At 40.1% G+C, this 23058-nt stretch overlaps 2 protein-coding genes across 2 annotated transcripts; one reads left to right on the plus strand and one right to left on the minus strand.

The window, feature by feature from the left end:
• The first annotated feature begins 15 nt into the window (after positions 1 to 15).
• Positions 16 to 10339, plus strand: LOC148421173 (ATP-dependent RNA helicase DHX15). The gene is made up of 14 exons (XM_088420572.1): positions 16 to 175; positions 1684 to 2032; positions 2122 to 2315; positions 2388 to 2547; positions 2822 to 3040; positions 4489 to 4656; positions 5539 to 5625; positions 5740 to 5889; positions 5965 to 6073; positions 6998 to 7189; positions 8541 to 8663; positions 8869 to 9059; positions 9675 to 9844; positions 9923 to 10339. The coding sequence occupies exons 1-14, from the start codon at positions 114 to 116 to the stop codon at positions 10038 to 10040; spliced, it is 2292 nt and encodes a 763-aa protein (XP_088276698.1). The 5' UTR covers positions 16 to 113; the 3' UTR covers positions 10041 to 10339.
• Positions 10340 to 10400: 61 nt separating this feature from the next.
• On the minus strand, positions 10401 to 17849 carry LOC148421174 (solute carrier family 22 member 7-like). Its single transcript, XM_088420573.1, has 9 exons — positions 17260 to 17849; positions 17078 to 17181; positions 13989 to 14143; positions 13734 to 13902; positions 12386 to 12509; positions 12200 to 12309; positions 11909 to 12123; positions 11732 to 11840; positions 10401 to 10910 (listed from the first exon to the last, which is right to left on the minus strand). Exons 1-9 carry the CDS (start codon positions 17638 to 17640, stop codon positions 10700 to 10702), a joined length of 1578 nt encoding a protein of 525 aa, XP_088276699.1. The 5' UTR covers positions 17641 to 17849; the 3' UTR covers positions 10401 to 10699.
• Between the last annotated feature and the right edge of the window lie 5209 nt (positions 17850 to 23058).

Consider the following 23058-nt stretch of genomic DNA (forward strand, 5'->3'; position numbering starts at 1 on the left):
AATATAACACAAACGAAGAAAACCCTAATCAGGAAACGCCGTTGCATTAAACCCGGTGAAGTAGTGGCCGCCGTTTATTGATTAATAAAAGGTACGCTGTTAATCGCGTAAAGATGTCTAAAAGACATCGTTTGGATTTGGGTGATGACTACTCCAGCAAGAAGAGGTCTGAAGGGTATGTGTGGTGCTAACTGAACGTGTATGATTGAAATATTTTAGGCGCTGGTTGACTGATGCTAGTTGGCTAAAAGCCTACGTTATGGTTTAATGAGAATAGAGACAATATAGCTAACCTGAGGGGTTTATGTTGTTGTTAATTCGGCGACGCACCGCTGAGATATTTTTTAATGATACTAAGGCAATATAATGAGCGTATTTGTGGCATTCTCTATCAGCTTGTATCACAATTAGTTTGAAGCACGTGTATGAAGTTAGCGGATTGCTAGCAACCATATCTGCTAGCTAAGCTAACTAGCTAGGAGGCTAGCCCTAGCTACGAAAAGAGCATCCTAGTTTGTCTGGTAGCGTGCGTAAAATACAATTCCCGATATCCATTGTTTAATCAACGTTTTTGAAAGAGGACATCTTTCCTCTTTATAATTCATATTAAAAGCACAGATCACATGAGCGATTGTTTCAATTATTCTTCAGTGTAGCACTTCATGTAGTAATAGAATTGTGTTTTTTTTCATTCTGATAACGAAGTGTTCTTTGTCTATACGAAAAGTAAGTGACAATGACCATAGTCAGAAACCAGCCCCCCCTCATACTGTTTTGAGATTATGTTCTTATTTCTTCTCATACCACACAAGCTTTAAAACATCCATCCCCTCAAGCCTTAACTCGCATCCTTTGACAGTAACCGCGATCACTTGACTTACTGACTTGTCCAAGCTATACATTGCAACTTGTATCACATATGATATAAACAGAGTGATTTGGATAGGGTGCTGCCAATTTCATTATACCCCCCCCCCTTTTTTTTTTAAATTTTTCTTTTTATACCCTTTTGGCAAGGATGAGCAGCTTGCCCCCTTCCCCTGGCTTGAGTCATGCCCTGCTGCATGTGACAATTCGGCCCGTCTTTTCCACTGTATATACGGGTGCTTGCTCTGTTAGTGATGTGCAACTCGGCCGGTTCCATGATCAGTCTCCATCGTGCCACGATCTTAACATCTATGCTTTCTTGTGTAAATGACTCCTCCACAGTAAGCTGTTTTATAGCGGGAGTTTGTAGGTTGACTCAGTCCTGTTCCCCTCACAAAACTTAACTTTTTACATACTTAGGTAGGTGCCTCTGTTTTAGTTTCCAAAATAAGTTTGTTGTGCTGCTGCCTTTTGCAATTGACTTTTAACAAACGTTGCAGCACTACTTGCTCCTTTCTGTTGCCACAAACCCAAACCACTGACAATGCAACTCATGTCTTTTAGAAATAAACTGTTTCCTTCCTTCAGCCATCGACATGTGTCAATAAGTTGCCAGCTTTTTCTGGATTTTTGTAGAGTTGTCCCTCTCTGTTAATGGCCATGTCACTGAATGTAAAAAAATAAATACAATTCAGAAGAAAAAATTGTCCTGAAATATACAATCAAATTCAAGGATGAATGGCCCATTTCAAAGTTTATTGCAATGTCGTTGGAGTGTATGAGTTTTTTAGGATCACATTTTATTGACACTGACAGGCGTGACAGAGACTCGGATCGAGACCGTGGGGATCATTCCAGGGACCGGGACAGAGACCGGGATCGTGATCGTGACAGGGATCGGGACCGCGAGAGGGATATGAAGTCTTCAAGTGCGCCACCTAAAAGCACACCGGCCATCATTGCCATGCCTCAGCTGAAGCAGATGGCTATGCAGCAGCAGATCAATCCATTCACCAACTTGCCGCACACACCTCGCTATTATGAGATCCTGAAGAAAAGGTTACAGCTTCCCGTGTGGGAATACAAGGAAAACTTCAGTGACATCATCACACGCAATCAGAGCTTTGTACTTGTTGGCGAAACTGGTTCTGGGAAGACGACACAGGTGAGAGAACCTGTCAAAAATGTGCAATTCAACAGGGATTTTCTTAGGGATCTAGTTAGAATTTATGAGACCTTTGCTTTTTCCTGTAGATCCCTCAGTGGTGCGTGGACATGGTAAGGAGCATTCCTGGTCCGAAGAGGGCAGTTGCGTGTACTCAGCCACGGAGAGTGGCAGCCATGAGCGTGGCCCAAAGAGTTGCAGATGAAATGGACGTGATGCTCGGACAGGAAGTGGGCTACTCCATCCGATTTGAGGATTGTAGTTCTGCCAAAACAATACTGAAGTAAGACACTGATTCCACTGGTTTATTGTCGACACCGCGTTGTAACCAGTGTACTGTCATCTCTTCCGTTAGGTACATGACAGATGGTATGTTGCTAAGAGAAGCAATGAATGACCCTCTACTGGAGCGGTACGGAGTGATTATTCTGGACGAGGCCCACGAACGAACACTTGCCACTGATATTCTGATGGGAGTGCTGAAGGAGGTGGTGCGCCAGCGAGCAGATCTGAAGGTTTGTGTGTGCTCACGCATTTAGAACCTAAGTGGCAAATCTCCAGTCCTTACATTGTACACTTTCACTCGAGATGAAATGGTATGATAATTGTCAGTTATTGTGACCAAAAGTAATGGCACATGCACTGAAAACATGGACACAATTTTCATGTTAAATTTAAGCTCAGTGTCATGTATTCAAGGTTTTTTTTTTTTCCTACAAGCCAGTTCATTAATTTTAACTTGACTCTAGCTTAGTTTTTTTTCCCCTCTTCCCTCTGTATCACTCGCAGGTGATCGTTATGAGCGCCACACTAGATGCAGGGAAGTTCCAGGTGTACTTTGACAGTTGCCCCCTGCTGACAATTCCCGGCCGCACACATCCAGTAGAGATCTTCTACACACCCGAGCCGGAGCGAGACTACCTCGAGGCTGCCATTCGTACAGTCATCCAGATTCACATGTGTGAGGAAGATGAAGGAGATTGTCTTCTCTTTCTCACTGGTCAAGAGGTGAAGGCATGCTTGACATTTAAAATACATCAATACATGAATGATGACACCACTTGACTGCAAAGTTGTTGCAACATGAAACTAATATTTCATTTCTTACATTTGCATCATTGAGTCTTCTACACTGGCCTCACAAAAACCCACAAAGCAGGACGAATGAGTTAAGGGCCCCATATCATGGAAAGACAACCTTTGGAGCTCTTAACCATGTTAAAATGTTAACTTTTCACCCTAAACTCATTTTCCTTTGTGTTAACATGTTATTTTCCCAGTGGATGCATTTCAAAGAATACCTTGCTTATTCTGTGCTCTCAGTAACTGCCCCCCCAAGCAGATAAAAATGGCTTGCAAGAGGCAATATAATTATAAAAGGCCCTCGTACCGCCCCTACAAGAATAAATGAGAAGGCATTCATGATATAGATTTTTTTCTTTTGTTTGTTTTACACATTTGGTTTCTTTCTGGAGTTGTTATTTACAAAGTTTTACTGCATAAAATATTTAAATCGCCAAAATGTGTATTTAAGAGCAACACAGCCAGCCAATCAATGTTGTACTACAAAATTCACTCGGAATTGTGATGAGTGATTGTGAAGTGGACCGATTTGATTGGGACAAGTGTTGCTTTCTTTCTTTTGTTGGTCTTTAAATGTCAGTGAGATGTCTGTTTTTGGCCCATAGTTGATATCTGCAACGTTAACCTTTTTTTTTGTGTTTTTTTTTTTTTTTTTTTTCCGTCGTGGCAGTCTGCTTTAAAACAACTTCATGAAAAGCGCATAGCATCCATACGGTGTGAGGTGCGGCTTCAGTCAACAAGACATTTCACTTCCTGGTGGGAAATGCGGGTCTCCAATTAAAAAAAACAAAAAAAAACCTCATATATCATTAGAAATGAAATTGTGAAAGTGCCATAGACAGCGTTCCCTCTAAGCTGCATGCGTGCACTGCTTGCACATTCTCAGCACACATGAAAATCTATGCTGCACATAAAACAAAATGCAAAATAAACATATTAGTAATTGGACCAATAATATTGTTTTCTGTACCATTGCATTCTGACTCAGCGAGTGACAAGAGTCCAGCCAATGATACGATAAGTTTCACTTAGGTTATTCAACCAACCAACCAAATGCATTGGCAGAAACGTTCCTCTGCATATACATCCCGCGCAGCTTAGCTAGGTAACACCAGTGCAGAGTTAGGAGACGCAAATGCTAACCCCTTTTCCTGGCGAACGAACAGCGACTTATCCACTCACCAAGCCAAAGTAAAAAAAAGAAATGCAGAAAGTTTCATCACATGCGGTGCATAAACGTTTTGTGAGACCTGAGTATTTTTCGGGCACGTTTGGTTGATCTCTTAATTGTACCACATGATGAGCATTTCCGGAGATTTTGCCACTTGTCCCTTTCTTTACTTGCCTTAAAAACCCAAGTTTTTCCTTTGTAGGAAATTGATGAAGCCTGCAAACGGATCAAGCGTGAGGTTGATGACCTCGGGCCTGAAGTTGGAGACATCAAAATCATTCCACTGTATTCCACCTTGCCGCCACAGCAACAGCAGAGGATCTTTGAGCCACCACCCCCAAGGAAACCCAATGGTGCTATAGGAAGAAAGGTATATTTTTTTTTGTTTTGTTATTTTTAATTATACAATATTAGGCTTAAGTAATTAGTTGTTCAAATCTATTCTGTTCTAAGGTGCACTTCTCACACAAACAGTGGCTGTGTAAAGAAAAGGTAGTTAAGGAAAGCACAGTCGGTATTGACAATATCAGCGGTCCACATGCAATCCATCTAGTGTGGATTGTGATAGAAAGGGAACTTGCTTAAAGTGGCATCGTTTAACCAGCATGTGTGCAAATGATTGGCCACTTAAAACGCACCACTTTCATCGTTCTGGTGCTCAAGTGAGCTCGGAAGCTTTGTCGGAAATATAAGTGGTGCTTTACTGCCATCTTGTGGCATGAACATCCAAATGTAAACTGTTTAGATGTGGTTTTGATCCCTGGCGTAGCTTTATTTTTCACAGTGCCTATTCAAAAGCAGTGATTCATTCAGTAATGTGTTGGAAACCTCTGAGCTGAGGTATGTGCATCCAAGCCAAAGCTATTTTTCCAAGGTTGTGTTGCCTCACCTGTATCGTTGCATGAGGATAAAAAACCTCTTTCAACAGACATGTTTCATCCAACCTTTAATGAACAATTTGATCTTTTATGTAAAATTGATGAACACTTAAAATGTCGATTTATTAAGATTTGTGCTTACATACATCTTATATATTTAAAAAATCTATAATTTAATGATAGCTAGATGTACAATTCTATTTAAAACATACCATAGGTAATTAAGAGCATATTTATTTGGAAGTTTTTGAAATTTATAATCATTTAATTTATCCCTTTTTAATGAAAAACCGTCTAAATCATACACATTGTCACTTTAATTTGCTTTACAGCCCAGTCCTACATTCATTATTGGTTAAACCTTTTGCATATAGGTTGTGGTGTCGACAAATATTGCTGAGACCTCTCTTACAATTGACGGTGTGGTCTTTGTGATTGATCCTGGCTTTGCCAAACAGAAGGTGGGTGATGCAGCAACACTTTGTCAATCATCTCTAATTCTTTTGTGACAGCCAAACATCACTTGAATCATATAAATATTGTACACGATGTGGTGATTACAAATTTGCGTGCAGGTGTACAACCCTCGCATCAGGGTGGAGTCACTGCTGGTCACTGCCATCAGTAAAGCTTCCGCCCAGCAAAGGGCAGGGCGAGCTGGAAGAACTCGTCCAGGGAAATGTTTCCGCCTTTATACAGAAAAGGCCTACAAAACGGAGATGCAGGTGACTGGCTAAAACTGTGTTCTTACTTTTCATTAAATCCTTTAAGAACTATACCAATCATGGGGTGTCTTTTAGGATAACACCTATCCAGAAATCTTACGTTCTAATTTGGGGTCGGTGGTGCTCCAACTGAAAAAATTGGGCATCGATGACCTTGTGCACTTTGACTTCATGGATCCACCAGGTAAGCAAGTCCACTTTTTAAAGAACTCAAATGGACGAGCTGAAATCAAGTATAATATTGCTAAAATACACACACAACATTGCAATGTGATTCATTTTGAATTTAAAATTCAGCAACCCTTTTCAGGTGACATCCAAGATTATAATCAGCATTAACTAATAGATGTTTTACACATGCAAAATACCACAAAATGTATTTGAATTAAAGACAAAGGAGACATGGTTATACTGGGTTTGACTATTAAATATGGACTTTATGTTGAATAAAATAAAAGTATTTGATAGCATTACTCTTTAATTGGTTTTGTCACCAAAGATCGAGATGCGAGTGACCAGATTTGTGAGTTTCTCCAGACACAAGCAGCCATTTCGACTATTATTTTCTTTGACTTGTTGAGTTCACGTTTGAAATGTGAGCATTGGCAGTGAGCTCAACACATTTTACAACAAACAGCACTTTGGCCAATTTATCTAAAAGAGACTTCAAACTGCATGGAACCAAAGTGGGTTCCATAAATCCACTAAGAGCGCAATACTGTGCACATAACTGTCTGTTTTCCTAGTGCCCCCAGGTGGTAGACGTAAGCATAACAGAAGGAGCAGCATTTAATTGATTAATCTGCCAAAAATGTATACATTTTTTTCTGACTGTACAATGCACACTGCAACACCTTTTTGTGGGGGAGAGTAGATTGTGTGGCATTTCCATTCATCTCAGTGGTTTGATTTGCATAAATGGTCACAGAACAAAGTAAATTCCTTACACAATGCAGTCGCTGTCCAAATATTATGGGGTTTCCAGCTGATTTTAGTTGAAAATACTTAAGTTTTTAACTTCAAGGTCCTAACGTCACCCTAGGACTGAGACCCCCTTAACTTTTAGGGGATACTTAATAATTTAATTTCCCTATCCTCACCCTCTCAGCTCCCGAAACCCTGATGAGAGCCCTAGAGCTACTCAACTACTTGGCCGCTCTCAATGACGATGGTGACCTGACCGAACTGGGCTCCATGATGGCGGAGTTCCCCCTCGACCCCCAGCTGGCCAAGATGGTCATCGCTAGCTGCGAGTTCAACTGCTCCAACGAGATCCTTTCGATCACTGCTATGCTGTCAGGTAATGGCCACGACTGGGCCTGCTCAGAATCCCTGGCGAATCCACATCAATTCACAGGGGCCCTAAGAGTTGCAAACTTATAGCAGCGGAAGACTATTAAAGCAAAACGAAAATAAGAAAATTGCTAGATTGTACTGTTGGATTATATTTGAAGTTCTGTGGCCAAATCAGACTAAATGAAGAGGGACATACTGAATGTCAAATATTCAGACTTTTCAGGTCAGCTGCCTGACCTGATTTCAAATGGGCGAATCTGTGTGTTTACCGCATCATTTCTGTTCACTATGGCACACTGCATAGACTTTGTGGTTCATTTCAGGTTTAAAACCAGAAGACTAAAAATGTCTATGAAAGCCAAAATCTTTAGCTTGTGAGCTAACAGGCTTCTTGAGGCCTTATTCGTCCGATATGTCTCCACCTCTCTCACACATAACTGAGACACTACAGGAAAAGCTAACAGTTATTAAACACAGTTAAATTTACTCTACAGAAATCTGAGGACGCATTGTAATTCGTGCCGATCATAAACCCCACCATGCGCTGTTTCAACATGTTACGTTGATATGTTATTGCACTTGGCATTTAAATAATGGCTCCGGTATGTTCTGTAAAGGGAAGTTGTGTTGAAGCTTGCTAGTCCAATGCACCCTGCAGCTATAGTGATGTAAAAGTGACACCCCCCCCCCCCCCCCCCCCCTTTACACAGTATATTGTTCATGAATTTGTTCGTCTTCAGTATTTATCTACAAACTTATATCATGTCTTTAACAGAAAGAATGAAAATACTGATAAGCACAATGTTGTTTAAACTCATTGAAAAATGTGTTTTAGAAATGACAAAAGTAATGTCTAAAATACATAAAAAGCAAAGTCTTTTTTTTTTCCACCCAACTCAAAAACAATTAACTTTTTTCTTTTGGATGAACAAACATAATGTCATTGTCCTTGTGCTTTATCAGAAACCCTATCAGTCTATGAAAAAATAGTGTTATATTTTTTGCTTGACCAGCAAAGGAAAACGTGCACAGCTCCAAAATTTGTTTTTGTATCTGGAGAAAGAAAAAAATGGATGCCCCTTTTGGTTTGCATTAAAAGAAAAAACACTAACATTCCTAACCCAAATTGGCAGGGACACAAACAATTTTCTGAATACTTTGGAGTGGTGTGCAAACGTTTGGTTTCCAGATGTGCATAAATAAACTTACCCCAGCGTGCTCCAAGTCCCCCCTCGATTACGCTTGTGGTCGTGCCACTTCCGGCTGTCACGTCTTAGGCTTTTCTCCATTGTTTTGTGAATTTTTGACTCATCTTTATGGGCGGCTTTGTTGGGGCCCATACCAACCTTGTTTAGTCCCACAGTGTTTTGTTCGCCCCACGGAGGCTAAGAAGGCCGCAGATGAGTCCAAGATGAGGTTCGCCCACATCGACGGCGACCACTTGACTCTGCTCAACGTCTACCACGCCTTCAAGCAAAGTGAGTTTCAGTCACATACAGGTCTGTTTATTATACAGCTTTATTGTACAAGCCCCTAGTAGTTCATCTTTTGTAGATATTCATTCAAAACAATCTAGAGATTCACTGGAAATGGTGAACTCCTTTACAACCCTGACTGCAAATTGTTCCTTTGCTTGAGGCAAAAAAAAAAAAAAAAAAGATTCATTTTTGTCATCCTTTTCAGACCATGAGGCAAATCAATGGTGCTATGACAACTTTGTCAACTATCGCTCGCTGATGTCCGCCGACAACGTGCGGCAGCAGCTGTCCAGGATCATGGACCGCTTCAGCCTGCCTCGCCGGAGCACAGAGTTCACCAGTCGAGACTACTACATCAACATCCGCAGGGCGCTTTGTACCGGCTTCTTCATGCAGGTTTGTAAGAAAAACGTCATCAACCCCAAAATAACTACATCCAGATTTCAGTTGCCTTTTTGTGTCACTGTCTTTTAAAATGTTAAAGGTTATGACACTGCATTTCAGTCAGATTCAAATCTGGACTTCAACTAGGCCATTTTCTCTTTAAAAAAAAAAAAAACATTCTTTCAACCCTGCTTGGTTACTCTTACAGAGGAGTAAAATTAAGTTAGTGGTTTGCAGGGCAGCATTATGAGGAGATGTTGGAAGCACGGGAGTGTGTAAACCACAGAAGATGCAGAAACTGAGAGCAGTCCAATGCAATAATGTTTGCTCAACTAAGGTCTTATTACTTTTCAGACAGTTTTTTTTTTTTTTTTTTTTTTTTTTAAACTGTGATTTTTACTCTGATCTTTTTTGTATTGCTTGAGAGGTCCCAAGCAATTTAAATGAACTTCATACTTGTGGTTTGTATTACTGAAGGGGGAAAAAAAACAACAACTTTTACTGCAATAAATAATCCGTGATTCCTATCAATGAATATCAGTTTTAAATATCAGTTTGGGCCCTGAAAAGAAGCTAATCATCAATCTCTAGTGTTTTGTTTACAATACATTTGCTATGTGTTCCTAGGTGGCTCATCTGGAGCGAACCGGTCATTACCTCACAGTCAAAGACAACCAAGTGGTCCAACTGCATCCATCCACAGTGTTGGACCACAAGCCGGAATGGGTGCTCTACAATGAATTTGTCCTCACCACCAAAAACTACATTCGCACTTGCACAGACATCAAACCAGAATGGTGAGTAGTAGCCGCAGCTCTGGAAAGAAGGATGTGCCGACGGAAATCGGGTTTCTCATTGTGTCTCTCGTGTTGCAGGCTGGTCAAGATCGCTCCACAGTACTATGAAATGAGTAACTTCCCGCAATGTGAAGCTAAACGACAGCTGGAGCGAATCGTTGCCAAACTAGAGAGCAAAGAGTATACCCAGTACTAAACATTAACCGGCGTGTCCCGAGATTGACAGCATACCATATAGTTTTAGATCTTTCTGTATCATCGTATCTTTAAGCTGTTGACTATTTAGCATTTTGATTTTGTTTTTGTTTTTTTATATGTTTTGTTAGCTTTCATTTGTCTCACATCAATGTCGATTCTTCAACTGTATTGCCGAAAGGAAATATGAGCAAGCGTTGGATTGCTATAAATATTTTCAAAGAATATTCTTGTGATGTTTTCCTATAGGGAATTGTTGACTGCTGGCTTTGTTTCTTTAATAAAGGAGCTTTGACTTACTAGGGAAATCTATTTGATGTCATGACAAAGATGCACTTGATGTCTTACAAATGGACTTTTTTTATTCCAACAGTTGAATCCAGAAAAGATCACAGTTCTTGAATAATGGCTACCATAGACTCAAGTGATGATATTGAGCTGAAAAAGGCACTCTTTAGTCAAAAGGAACAAGAATTTTTTTTTTAAAAATCACATTTGATCCCTGTTATTTTACCTCGTGCGGCAGTTATCCCTGAAAGTAAAACAAGTGTTTACAAAGGTACTTTGCCTTGTCCCATTGGTTCAGCTTCAAAGCTGCGACAAAATTTAAACGCGAGACAGCGTTACAAGTCAAACTCTCGCCACCGGTTATCTGCCGGCCTATCGCCTTCCCTCGACATCCTCAATGGTCTCCGGCAGGCATCGGCCGCGTGTCTCAGACAACTGTGACGCCACAATTGCGGCCAGGACGGCCGAGGACGCCAAGACAAGCTGGGGGAGCCCCTTCCACACACTGTCCAGTAAAAGGATCAGAGGAGCGAGGGCCACACCAATTCGGGCCATGGAGGAGTTGTAGCCCATGCCATTCTGCCTGTAAACAAAAAGCACAGGATTGCCTTTGTGTGAGTTGAAAGACACGTGTGTGTTACTCGTATGGTCATTAGGAGTGATGGGAATCGTTTTCTGTCTCAACATTTGATTTGATTTGGATGTATGGGTCTAAATTGTATTTATAATTTTTGATTCAAAATTATTACATTGACAATGATTTCTACTATTGATGAACTTTTTTTCTGTGTTTTTTCTTTTTAGTGGCTAAGCCCTAGAGCTAACTCGGGAGATTTGTGTGGCGTAAGGACAGCGTTAATGACTGGTTTCTAGCTTCCTTAATCGGCAATTGAATGTGATTTTTTTTTTTTTTTTTTTTTTCTATGGGGATTTGTTGGTGACACTGTTTTAGATGGTAGTCCCCACCGCTGCAAATGCCAACTTCAAAACTGAAGCGCACTACAGCCGCTAAATGCTGTGTATTATTTAATTATAAAGTTAGCCTTCATTGCATGCTGTTGGCGTGTGATGTAATGTCTTTTCCTTGGGTGTGAAATGGAAGCTGACTAAGCAGATTAATTTTATTTATATATTTTTTAATTTCTAAAATCGATATCTGGAGCTTATAATGATTCTGAATCGAAGTAAATGAGAATATTGATTCTTTTGGGAATTGATCTTGAGGGCACACTTCTGGTCATTATGCTAGGGTGGTCGTTTAAACCTGTCTGGGGACCTGTCACAAGGGAAGTCTTTCACATTTCCAATTCTTTACTATCATTGGACCTAAAATATGAAAATATTATTTTCCAATCGGTGCAGAAATACGGTAAATCTGCTCAAGTGAAGTATGCATAAGCGCACCTGACTACCGTGGGAAACATTTCAGAAGAGTAAAGCACGGCGGTGCTAAATGATGCCGCAGCAAAGCCTTTTCCGACGATCGCCACCACGGTTCTCACGATGGACATGTCTAGGGAAGGATCACAGGCATCATTAAGTATGATAACATCACAATGGTGGTAATTTAGTAACACCAACCTTTTGGCACAAAAATGTTAACTCCCAGAGAGACTATCAGCATCACCAGCATTCCCACCTGCGTGGGCTTCCTACCGATCCTGTCCAGTAAGAAGAAAACGGACAATTTACCCGGCACTTCAACTGAGGAGTACATCAATTGGGTGAGGTAAACATTGAGGCCAAAGCCGCTGATGTTGAAGGTGATGCCGTAGAATGCGATTGCCAAGTTGAGCCTAGAACAAGGAGTTACATGATGTTACCCTGAATCATAAATAGTTTTGGATGACCTTGTTTCTTCTGCACACTGACCAAATTATGCCAGTGCACAAGGACAGTCTTCTCATTTTAGGTGTTCGCATCAGGTCTAAGTAGGAATACACTCGGCCTTTTTTCTCTGCCACCACGATGCAAGACAGAGTCTGCAAAAAGTCCGGTGAACATTCTCGGTAACTTTGATAATTATGACGATATCATCAGTGTCAGGACGATGCCAACCTGGGGTTGAAGTCCTTGACATATTGCCTCATTTCGATTCATTTTGGCACATTTGATTAGACACAAATGAGCTTCCTCCAACTTTCCGTTGGCAATGAGCCATCGAGCTGATTCTGGCATCCACCTGGAGGTCAAAGGCAAAATTGCTGCATTTAACTTTCAGGACGCCAATACTGAAAATGTACTTTCCATTGTTTTAATACAAAGAGTGAGACTAGGATATTTGACATCCATCACATTCTTGCTTTAAAAAAGAAAAGGAAAGCTGCTTCTTCACTTGACACAATGTCCTGTACAGTAGTCAGAAAAGTTGAATCAAAGACACTGGACAGACTTTTGGATTACATGTTAACTTGTTCAACCACTAAAAAGTCCAATGTCCTTAATTAGACTTGTACATTACCATGGATGACTGAGACACTAAGACACGAGTGGACACAGGCCTCAGCCACAATCTCTCATCGTTTACCAAATAATCAAATATCGCAACTGGTCAGTGTATAAATATGCTGGCCTTGTATGTGCAAAATATACAGTTGAGTGTAAAAGTCATGACACCAATTTTAAAACAGCATTTTTTTTATATTTTAGGTACCATAGTAAACAAAAACAATTAAAATAAACTTACCCTAAATAATTTAATAAAAATTGATCAATTATTTTAAGCACTGAAAGTACTAAAATAATTATTTTAGGTGCTAAGTTCTAAAATAATAAATGTCTTAATTCTGGGGGGGGGGGGGGGGGGGGAGTAGTAATTTAGTACTAAAGTAATCAATTACTCTAGGTAATAAGTACAAAATTAATACATTACTTTAGGTACTAAAGCTATGGATTACATTAGGCACTAAACTACCTAAAGTAATTACTGTATAAAGTACTGGAATACTTTATTACACCTCAAGCCTGAAGCAATTGATTAATTTAGTACTTAATTCATTTAGTACCAGCTTTTTCAGGCACTCCTTTAGCCAAACACTTGGAAACAAAACAAAAAAAAATGAACAAAATATAAACATCTGGGATTTAATCTCTGGACTTGAAAAAACGTAAAAATATGTCTTTGGGATTGAATGATTTAGATACAATATCAAAAACCTTATGCAAGCACCCAGCCAACAAGATATTGGCTAACACACAAAAAATAAAAGTTATCAATACAAATCTGGGTAAGGTTACCTAAAAATATCAAATTGTTTTCTGTTTGCTGAGGATTACTGAAGAGATGGCGAGTGAGAGAAACCGTGTATGCAATATAATTTACAATTCCATACAATATACTGTTTTTAAAGGGGTACCATGACTCTTTCACACCATTTTACGTATATTGACAGTCTTTTTTTTGTACCTCCATGTCAAGATACCCAGGATGACGGGCAAAGTGACGCTAACGATCAGCCACCTCCAGTCAGTCACAAGGTAAGCGATGGGTACGAAGAAAATGCTCCCAAATGTCCAGGAAAGGCTGTCGAATATTCCGACCATCCTCCTGTGCTTGATGTCCACCCACTCCACACCTACAAGTGGATGGAGAGATGAAGCAAAACTTCAAATCATGGTTGAGGAGAACACAATGACGTTAGAAGATCCAAAATGACTGTACAGAGAACCAACGAGACGATGACTATGCCGGTCAAGCAAAAGCCGGTAAGGAATCTCAGCACTGCGAACATCAGGAAGGACGTGGCCGCGGCGCTGGCCAGACCAAACAGCATTCCGGAGATGTAGGATGTCAACAGCATGATCCTCCGACCGAACCTGAGCAGGATTTGGAAGACAACACGTGGTGGTCATGTCGTTTCCCGAGCCTAGCCGCCCAGCCAAAAAAATCGTTCAGAATACATTGAAACGACGTCACTTGTGTCCGCCTCGATGATCTGGCGCGTCCTGGTTCCTCTAAAACTGGTGAGGATCTTGTTGACCTGAGTGGCCAAGTCTAGAGTCCATTGTATGACCCCAGCGAACCCCAGTTTTTCTTTTTTTTTTTTTTTTTTAGACAAATTTTGGACCACACCTATAACAGCAGCTTCTTCTCAATGACTATTTTCATATTAAATTCGGACCCCGTTGGATAGGCCAGTGGTTCTCAAACGAGGGTACGGGTACCCCTTCGGGTGCTTGAAGGAACTCCGGGGGGTACTCAAGATTTTAAATAAAACAAATAAACATGGAAAAATCCCTTTACAAAAATATTGAAGGAAACAATTCATGAAAATATTAGTTCATAAAACACGTTTTATGTTCAGTAGGTGATTCAATTTCATTATTTTAAAAATCCAGATTCTCCCCCATGCTAGAATGCTTCGACCCAACTTGCCACGTCACCTGTTGGGTTAATGATTTATTTTTGTGAACACATCTCTACTATGATCCCAAAAGATGACACTTTTAAGTTAAATATTTTTCTGTGGACAAATATCTTTCTATAATTATTTCTTTTTGAGAACAGGTCTGACTGTTGATTATTTTTGGCGACAAATATTTATTCATAATTAGTTAATGGTTTATTTCTGTGAAAAAAATGACTGTAATCCTAAAAGACGATGTTTTATATCTAATAATTTTCCCTGGGCATGTATTTGTAATTGTTTCTTTTTGAGAACTGGTCTGATACTTTATGTTGATTTTTTTAGTGGACAAATATTTATTAATAATTAATTTATTTCTTTTTGATAACACATCTCTTCTATGATCCAAAAGAGGACACTTAATGTCGATTTTTTTTTGTGTGTGTGGACCAATCCAAATGAAGTTTGACAGGGTCTCAAGTTTAATTAATCAGACACTGATGGCATGTTTAAGTCTTTATTATTTCTTTTTAAATCCCCAAAATTCTTCGCACCAATTAAGGGATACTTGGCTGAAAACATATTTTACAGAGGGTACATTTCTGAAAACAGGTTGAGAACCACTGGAATAGGCTTTCGCCATAACTGATTTTTAAAGACTATTTTTGGACTCAATTTGGACCACGCTGAATGGGCTAAAACACAATCAAGTTTTCCAACAACTATGTGTTTTCTAAACATGGACCGCAATGGACGGGCTGAAAACTATTCGACCAATGGAGTCCACATTTCATCCAAAACTCAATGACAACTTTTGAACCAAATCTACACCATATTGGAGCAAATTTGAATCACATTGGACGGGTTATAACACAACCCAGTTTTCAATAGCTCTTTCTGGACTATATCAAGTTTAAGAGAACAGACAGACCAGATTTAGACTTCTGGTGTTGGGTGGGCAGGTCGTTGATTTGGTCAAGGTCAAACATGTTACATATAAAACAAAACATTTCCTCAAAGTTAATCCAGTTGCCTATTAAAGGGGCCCATTATTTGAGCCTTGGGAATTCGCGCAGACAAACGTTGGCTCCCGATGAAATGAATCTTAAGGGACCCTGGTAGAAAACATTTGCCAGTGGTGGATGGTTACATGGACTTTGAGCCGTACATTGGTAGTCTGGACGGAGACTGGCGAACAGCTGCTCTGTTAAGTCTTAGAAATGAAACAAGTCTATAAAAAGACAATCAGTTGCTGGATACGTTCCAAAGTTGCCAATACTGAGTTAGCCTTGCTTTGTCACAATGCCTTCACGCATTCCCATGGTTGTCATGGTAACACCCGCCAGATTGTGCATTTGCAGCAGGCACAGCCGCTCCCCTCATTGTTTGTGTATTTTGAAAGTTACATTTGAGAGACCTGTCATAAAGACAATGTCCACCTCAGTGAAATTACCGTCTGTTCTCGAGTATTAGGTGACTGTCCAGAATTTTAACCTGCCATAACTACTACACAACCAGTCAAATTGTACATGTTCAATTGTCCAGATTTTTGTGTGTATGTGTGTATGTACTATGTGTGTGTATATATATATATATATATATATATATATATATATATATATATATATATATATATATATATATATATATATATATATATATATATATATATATATATATATATATATATATATATGAAGAAAATACTGTAGCTATTATTTCATATATATGAAGAAAATACTGTTGCTATTATTTCATAAGCCACAACCATTTGAGTAAAGCATCATTGGTCAAAACACCCATGTGACAAAACCACTCTGGGCCATACATTGCACGTAATGGCATTCACATTTCAAATATTTTCTAGACTATATAAAGTCTATCTGTCACCACAACTTTAAGCATGGTATAGTATTCTGATCAATATTGTCTTTGTGGAATACGAATTTTGCAGCAAAATGCACCCACAACGACCAATTATATGCAGTTCAGCTTGTGAATGTCACATAATCAAACCCAGAAAACAGGTGAACCATCATTGGTCATAGAGCTCATTTTGAGTTGACAGCAAGCACCAAATTTGGCTGCCACCTGAGATTGGTTGAAAAATAAGTTGATTTTGCCGCTTAATTCGCTGTGTTTCAATTAGTGGGGCTGCATAGAACAAATTATCATAATAATCATGTTTGACTTGACTTCCCCTTTAACTTGTCAATACTTGCAAATGATGACATAATGATGACATAATCACCAAGACATGTTTTTGCTCAAATAAAATAAATTTCCTGAACCCACTAATGGGGACCTTCCCTGGGGAATTTTGGTGGGTTTAAGAGTAAGCTCATTTCATATAATGCCACAAATGTCTAAATGACGTGAAAAGCAATGATTGTGTGGTTTTTACCTGTCACTCAGACTTCCAAAAGTTACAGCACCAAACATCACGCCAACAAAGAAGATGGTGGCTGTGGCTTGGCTTCTGGCTCTTTGTTCACAAACCAGGTTCCACTAATTTGAACACATTCACATTTTTACAGTGTAAAAGCAGCGGCACAGTCAAAGTATGGTGCGGTGCGGCCAGGTCACCTGGGTGGTCAGAGTGGACTTGAAGGTGGAGTTATCGTACACCCATCCGTCCACACAGGGCAAAGTGGGCACCTGGATGACGTCAGACGCGTTGACCAGCAGATGATACTGAGGCTCGGCAAACATCCTACACGAGCTGCGGGTGCCGTCGTCCTCCAGCGGGATGCTGACGATGAGCCCGTCTTCCAGGGAGAGATTCCCCAGGAGCCCTCCGTCGTCCAGAGCGGCGACGCGGCAGCGGTGCCCCGGAACGCCCGCGATGAAGCTGTTAAGCAAGAAGTGGCACGACAGCGGGAAGCGGCTAACGAAACTGATGGCCACGATCATCTTCTGGAACCTGCCGAATCCGCCGATGTCAGTGATGAGGTCCTCGAACTTCATGGTGAGCGCCGATGTGTGCTCCGCGCGCAAACAAACACCACCGTATTCCCGCACGAAAAAAAAATGGTAATTCTATAGCAGGGATGAACTCGAACCTCCGATCCAATTGGGTGAACCCTTCACAAAGGCCAATTCATACTTTCCGCGTCCACGTGTCTGCAAGGGTGGGCGTTGGCCCGTATGTGACATAACGTCGTCTTACAGCCCTTGCATCCCTGCGCACCACCACTTGGGGCCCGGTGATTTATATTTATTATTTTTTTGTGTGTGTAGGAGTGCGCTTATTAAGCAATGCGCGAGTGTCGATGGTTGTTGATAACAATTCTTAACTCGAGAGGGAACTGTCAAAACAAAAATACTGATAGTTTTCAATCTTAAGTCATTCGAGCGGTGACGGTCAATTTTGTTCAGACAGGTATGACTCAAGCTGCTTTATCTCTTACTCAAGCTTGCATAATGCGGGATAGATTCAGCGGCATTCACGCTGTTCAGTCTCGTGTCAAACCCGCTTCATGATGTTTGGGGAAAAACCGTAAGGAGATGGCACAGGAGCAAACTTTGGGAAACGTCTCAGGATGAATCACATCAATCAACAGTGAAAAGGCGAAATTCAAGATGATGCTCCTTCGCGGCAATCAGCCTCTTACCCAAAAAGAGGGAGAAAATGAGACTTCAGGCATGCACGTGCAGTTGGGGGAGGGTTAACATCAAGCAATCTAATTCACGTTTTTACAAAAGTCCGTTATCATTAAATAAAAACAAATTGCGTCAATAATCAAAATAGAGGCAAAAGGAAAAAAGAAAATGATAAACCCTAACTAAGTGTCATGCTTGGGCATGGTGGATGGAGTGCGTAGGTGAACCCAGAGGCAGGGAAACTGGAATCAGGGTCAACTCAAAAAATGTTGTTTAATAGAACAGAAGGAATCAACTCAAGGTAGCAAAGAGCGATGCAAACACAAACAAAAAGACAAAAATGCAAACACAGCAGAATAGGGGCAAGGTCGAAGGGGAAACACGCAACTGAAACAAATTGAGACAAAAGTACTTAACTAGCGATGTAAGGCAACTAGGATTTATAGCAATAAAAAACAACAACGTGTGACATAGACAATGGACCCACAACTGAATGACAGCAAACTGGTGACTTAAATAAACTTCAAACTTAACGAGGGAAAACGAAACAGCTGGGGAGGAACAAAAAGTCAGAGCAAGCTGACTGAATGACACGAGGAAGGTAGGTACACAGACGAGATAAATAACGGGGTTGAATTTAGAAAACATGCAAATGAAAAAAAGCCCGCATTTTTGTTTCCTTTTCCAAATTTATGTTGTTGGTTTTTTTTACCATCCGCCACAATTTTGTAGATGATTTTGCACAGGGGAAAAAAAAACAACACAGTAGCAATGGGGCAGTGAAAAATACTGAAAAAATCACCTCACCTCATCTAGATTCATTCCATGCACGTGGACATTTTTATTTTTGTAACATTTATCTCACTTTTTATTTTATTTTTTATTTAACCAGGAAGAGATCCACCGAGATCTCTTTTGCAAGGCTGCCCTAGAGAAGAACATACAGAAAGCAGACTTGAACAGTGAGCAAAGAATTTGACAACAGTTCAGAAGGGTGAGAAAGAGCAAAGTAATGATCAGAAAAAAAAGAATAGAAAGAAAATGATGATGAATATCATAATAATAATGATAACAATAGTAAATAATAAAAAGGATAAATAATTAATAATAATAATAATGACATTAAGAATACAAAAACATCTAACGACGAGTTTGGAAACAGAATGTTTGAAATGAACAAAAGGCATGAGTGAGCTTAGTTTTAAGTGGGCTTGCAGATCAGTCCATGCCCAGTGCCCAGCGGCCGCTTCCGTCTGCACCTGTCAGCATCCAGAAGCCGCCTCTGCTCGGCGTCCAACCGTGTCTGGGTCCTTAGCCTGCCTTGTTGTTTTTTTGTCATGTTTACCCGCTTGTCTGTCTTTGTGGTTTTCCCTGTCCTGTTTTCCCACACCCTGGTACTGCTTTTGTCAATTAAATATGGACTTCAGCATCAACTCCGTGTCTCTAAGCTTTTGTGCACTTGGGTCCTCAATCCCCATATGCATGGGGACAAAACAGAAAAAAAAAGTCCATCAAATTGCCTGAAAACAAATGCCAATCCTTAGTTTATTGGAATTACACAGCACACCGCAAAAACAAAGCCTTTTTCCTGGGGTCATCCACCCCCGGCATCTCCTCACGCCCCCCCGGGGGGGGCCCGCCTCCCTCTTTGAGAAGTACTGCAGGGAGCAGATGCATTTATCCAAACCGACTCACAACTGAGGGGATAATGAAAGCATACCATACAATTTGGGCGAGTTCATAACATAGTCCGGAAAAAACAAATGGTCTTTTGGGTTTCTTTGTATTTGAAGTGTCGAATGGACACAAGAAAAGCGAGTCGGTCCAGACCAGGGAAGTAAAACTCGTTTAATCTCAGCATGGAGGAGAATCTATTCTCAAACCGGCTGGGCAGGTAAAACCATACAATATATGTAAAAAACAGTTGGTGTCAAAAATGGTAGAACGAATATGACGGAAAGGGGGTGGACGACTGACGGACAAGCAAAAAATAGATATAAAATGTCCACCTTTAGTTGTCGAGCACACTGAACTGCGTTCTAAGTATAGGTGTCTACTTTTGGAATTTGAAGTTCAGGGAGCTGTCTAAGAGAACCAATCGGTCCGACCCCCTGGAGGTAGCATCATCTCTCATGGATCAGCTTGAAGCGCGCATAGGCTCCAGGGATGCAAACTGCACTAACTCCGCCGCATCTGAGCTATAGGAATGTTGTGACGCAGAGTAACCAGAGACATCTGGTGAAATTTTTAGACTCCTGTGGTTTTAAGCGAATGAAGCCAACATATGTACATACACTAACACTAGACCTCATTTTCTTATGCGTGTTGACTGCTCAGACACACTAAAGCATTTTTGTTATATGCATGAATTGTTCCATTGATACATACCGTATAGCAAAATGCTTTACTTTGACATATGAGTCAACAGGCTATATAAAATGAGGCTCGACTTTAATGTACATATAGTATGTTGGCTCAAACAATTTCTGTGTCTTTGCTGAGCACCACTGGGGTCTAAGAATTTCAACAGATGTCTCACATTACATTTGGACTGAACTTCCCCAGCTTGAATGCAGTGAAGATGGAATTGCTTGTACCCATGGAGCCTTCTGCGCACCTCGAACTGATCCATGAAGGATGATGCTACCGCCGAAGGGACAGACTTGAATTCTCTACATAGAGTTGCTTAAAATTGCTCCAAAGAGCTGCACCATACGGCTATATATACCGACTGTGCTCAATAACGGGGTATGCGCACAGACGTTTTGGGGGGGCAGGTGTTAAAGCCAACAGAGGATACGGATCACCAATAATTCAGACTATTCGTAGGAAATAAGAAAAAAAACACAGGATAGCTAATATCTATTTTATTCGACTTTGGCTCCATAATTGTAAAAGTCTCCATCTCTTTCTCTTTATGTGTGCGCCTGCCAGCAGTGCACCCACACACACCCTTTGCATTCCTTCTTTTCGTTTTCCTCAAACCTAAGCATGTACCCCTCTTTGATTTTCTGCCTATTCATTCACCCCTCCATTGTTGGCCTCTTCCTTATCCAAGCTTTTCTTACGCTTCCACTTTTGGCACCTTTCCTCCCTTCTTTCTTCCATCCCCCAATGTTTTCTAAGACCTCCCTTCCCTCTTCATCTCTCCTCCTCCCTCTCCTCACTTGGCACCCTTTTGTTATGTCCCATATCGAACTATTTAGCTTCTGAGTCTACTGCTTATTCTGTTATTTTCTTATTTTAATTTCAAAGCCCTATAGTCTCAAGTATTTGTATTTACTTTTTAAAAATTCTACTGGTTTCCTGTCATTCTCCTTGTTGTTTCCTTTTCACACAATTTCTCTCAATACCCTCAAGGTACAAAACATTTTACTACATACTGGAGGCCTGATTTTGTTCATTAGGTTTAGCTGTCTTGTATTACTTGTTCTTTTTTTGTTGCCTGTCTTGTTAAGGTTATCGTGTGCGCCTGCGGTTGCCATCCCAGTCTCTTGTGTCAACCTATCGGCTCCCTCAGCCTCTTGTGTTTTGTCCAGGAGCTGTCTCATCCTTTGCTTGTATTTAACTTTCCTGGTTTCTTTCACCTCTTGTTTGTGTCATATTAAGTCCATTTTCGGCGAGTCTTTTTCCCCCGGTGTTTCTTTGGATCAGTGTTGAGCAGGTTACTTCAAAACTGTAATGCATTATTTATTACTGTCATTTCAAAGTAATTAGTCACATTACAATATCACTGCTTTTGGAATATAATGCATTACACTGCTATTGCATTACTTTTATCTTACTCTCACTACCATAACTGAAAATATGGATTTGCCCTTCTAAATGGAGCTCATTACGCTCATTGCATATCCAGTGAAAGGTTGGCTTAAAGGGACAGTGTGTAAGATTTAGACCGTTTTTCATTAAAAAAGGAATAAATTAAATGATTGTAAATTTCAAAAACTTGCAAATGAATGAATGTTTTTAATGAACAACAGTATGTTTTAAATATGATCATAGGTTTAGTTATCATTGAATTATATTACATGGGGGGTGGCACTTCTCCGGAGGAGGCCATGTTTGTTATAGCTATGGGCAATGATAATGCAGCACCTCCTGCTGTCCGTAATGAAAAACAGTCTAAATCTTACACACTATCCTTTTAAGCCTAAAACCAATACCAATCATTTCTTTTTTAGATATTGTAAACCTTTAAAGACGAGATACACAAGCTTTTTTTTTTTAATCCCTTTATTACTTAGCTTCACAGCATAGTGATGCGTTGTTGCGTAGAATAGAACTATATCTTATGTCTCAACGTACTGACTCGGGGTGGGAATTCTTGACTGCTACGACTCAATTCCAATTTTTGTGTCTACAATTCGATTCAGAATCCATTTTCAATTGAAAACAGTGCTCGATACAAAACGATTCAAATCAATTTGATTTCTGCTTCGATTTATATATGTGGGAAAAAATTCTCATACTACCTCAGTATGCTTTGCCAAACAATGACAAAATGAGAAAAAAAAAGTGCCATTTTTTTTTTACATTTATTAAGTTTTGACTTGAAAGCAACATGACTTTTTCCACAAAACAGCATGTGGAGAACTGCTACTTTTTGAAGCTAGTTTTAAATGTTATAGCTTTCATAGTATATAATACAGTAAGATGAAACAAATTAAGTGCATCTGCATTACAAAAAAGGTAGAAAAAGCATTGTCCTTTCACAGAAAATTGCAGTACCAAATATGTAAGAAACAAATTAATTGTTGCAAAAATGAAAAGGATTTCTCTTAT

This window comes from Hippichthys cyanospilos, chromosome 7 (assembly GCF_059441005.1).
Source record: "Hippichthys cyanospilos isolate Australia breed blue-spotted pipefish chromosome 7, RoL_Hcya_1.0, whole genome shotgun sequence".
NCBI classification, from domain to species: domain Eukaryota; kingdom Metazoa; phylum Chordata; class Actinopteri; order Syngnathiformes; family Syngnathidae; genus Hippichthys; species Hippichthys cyanospilos.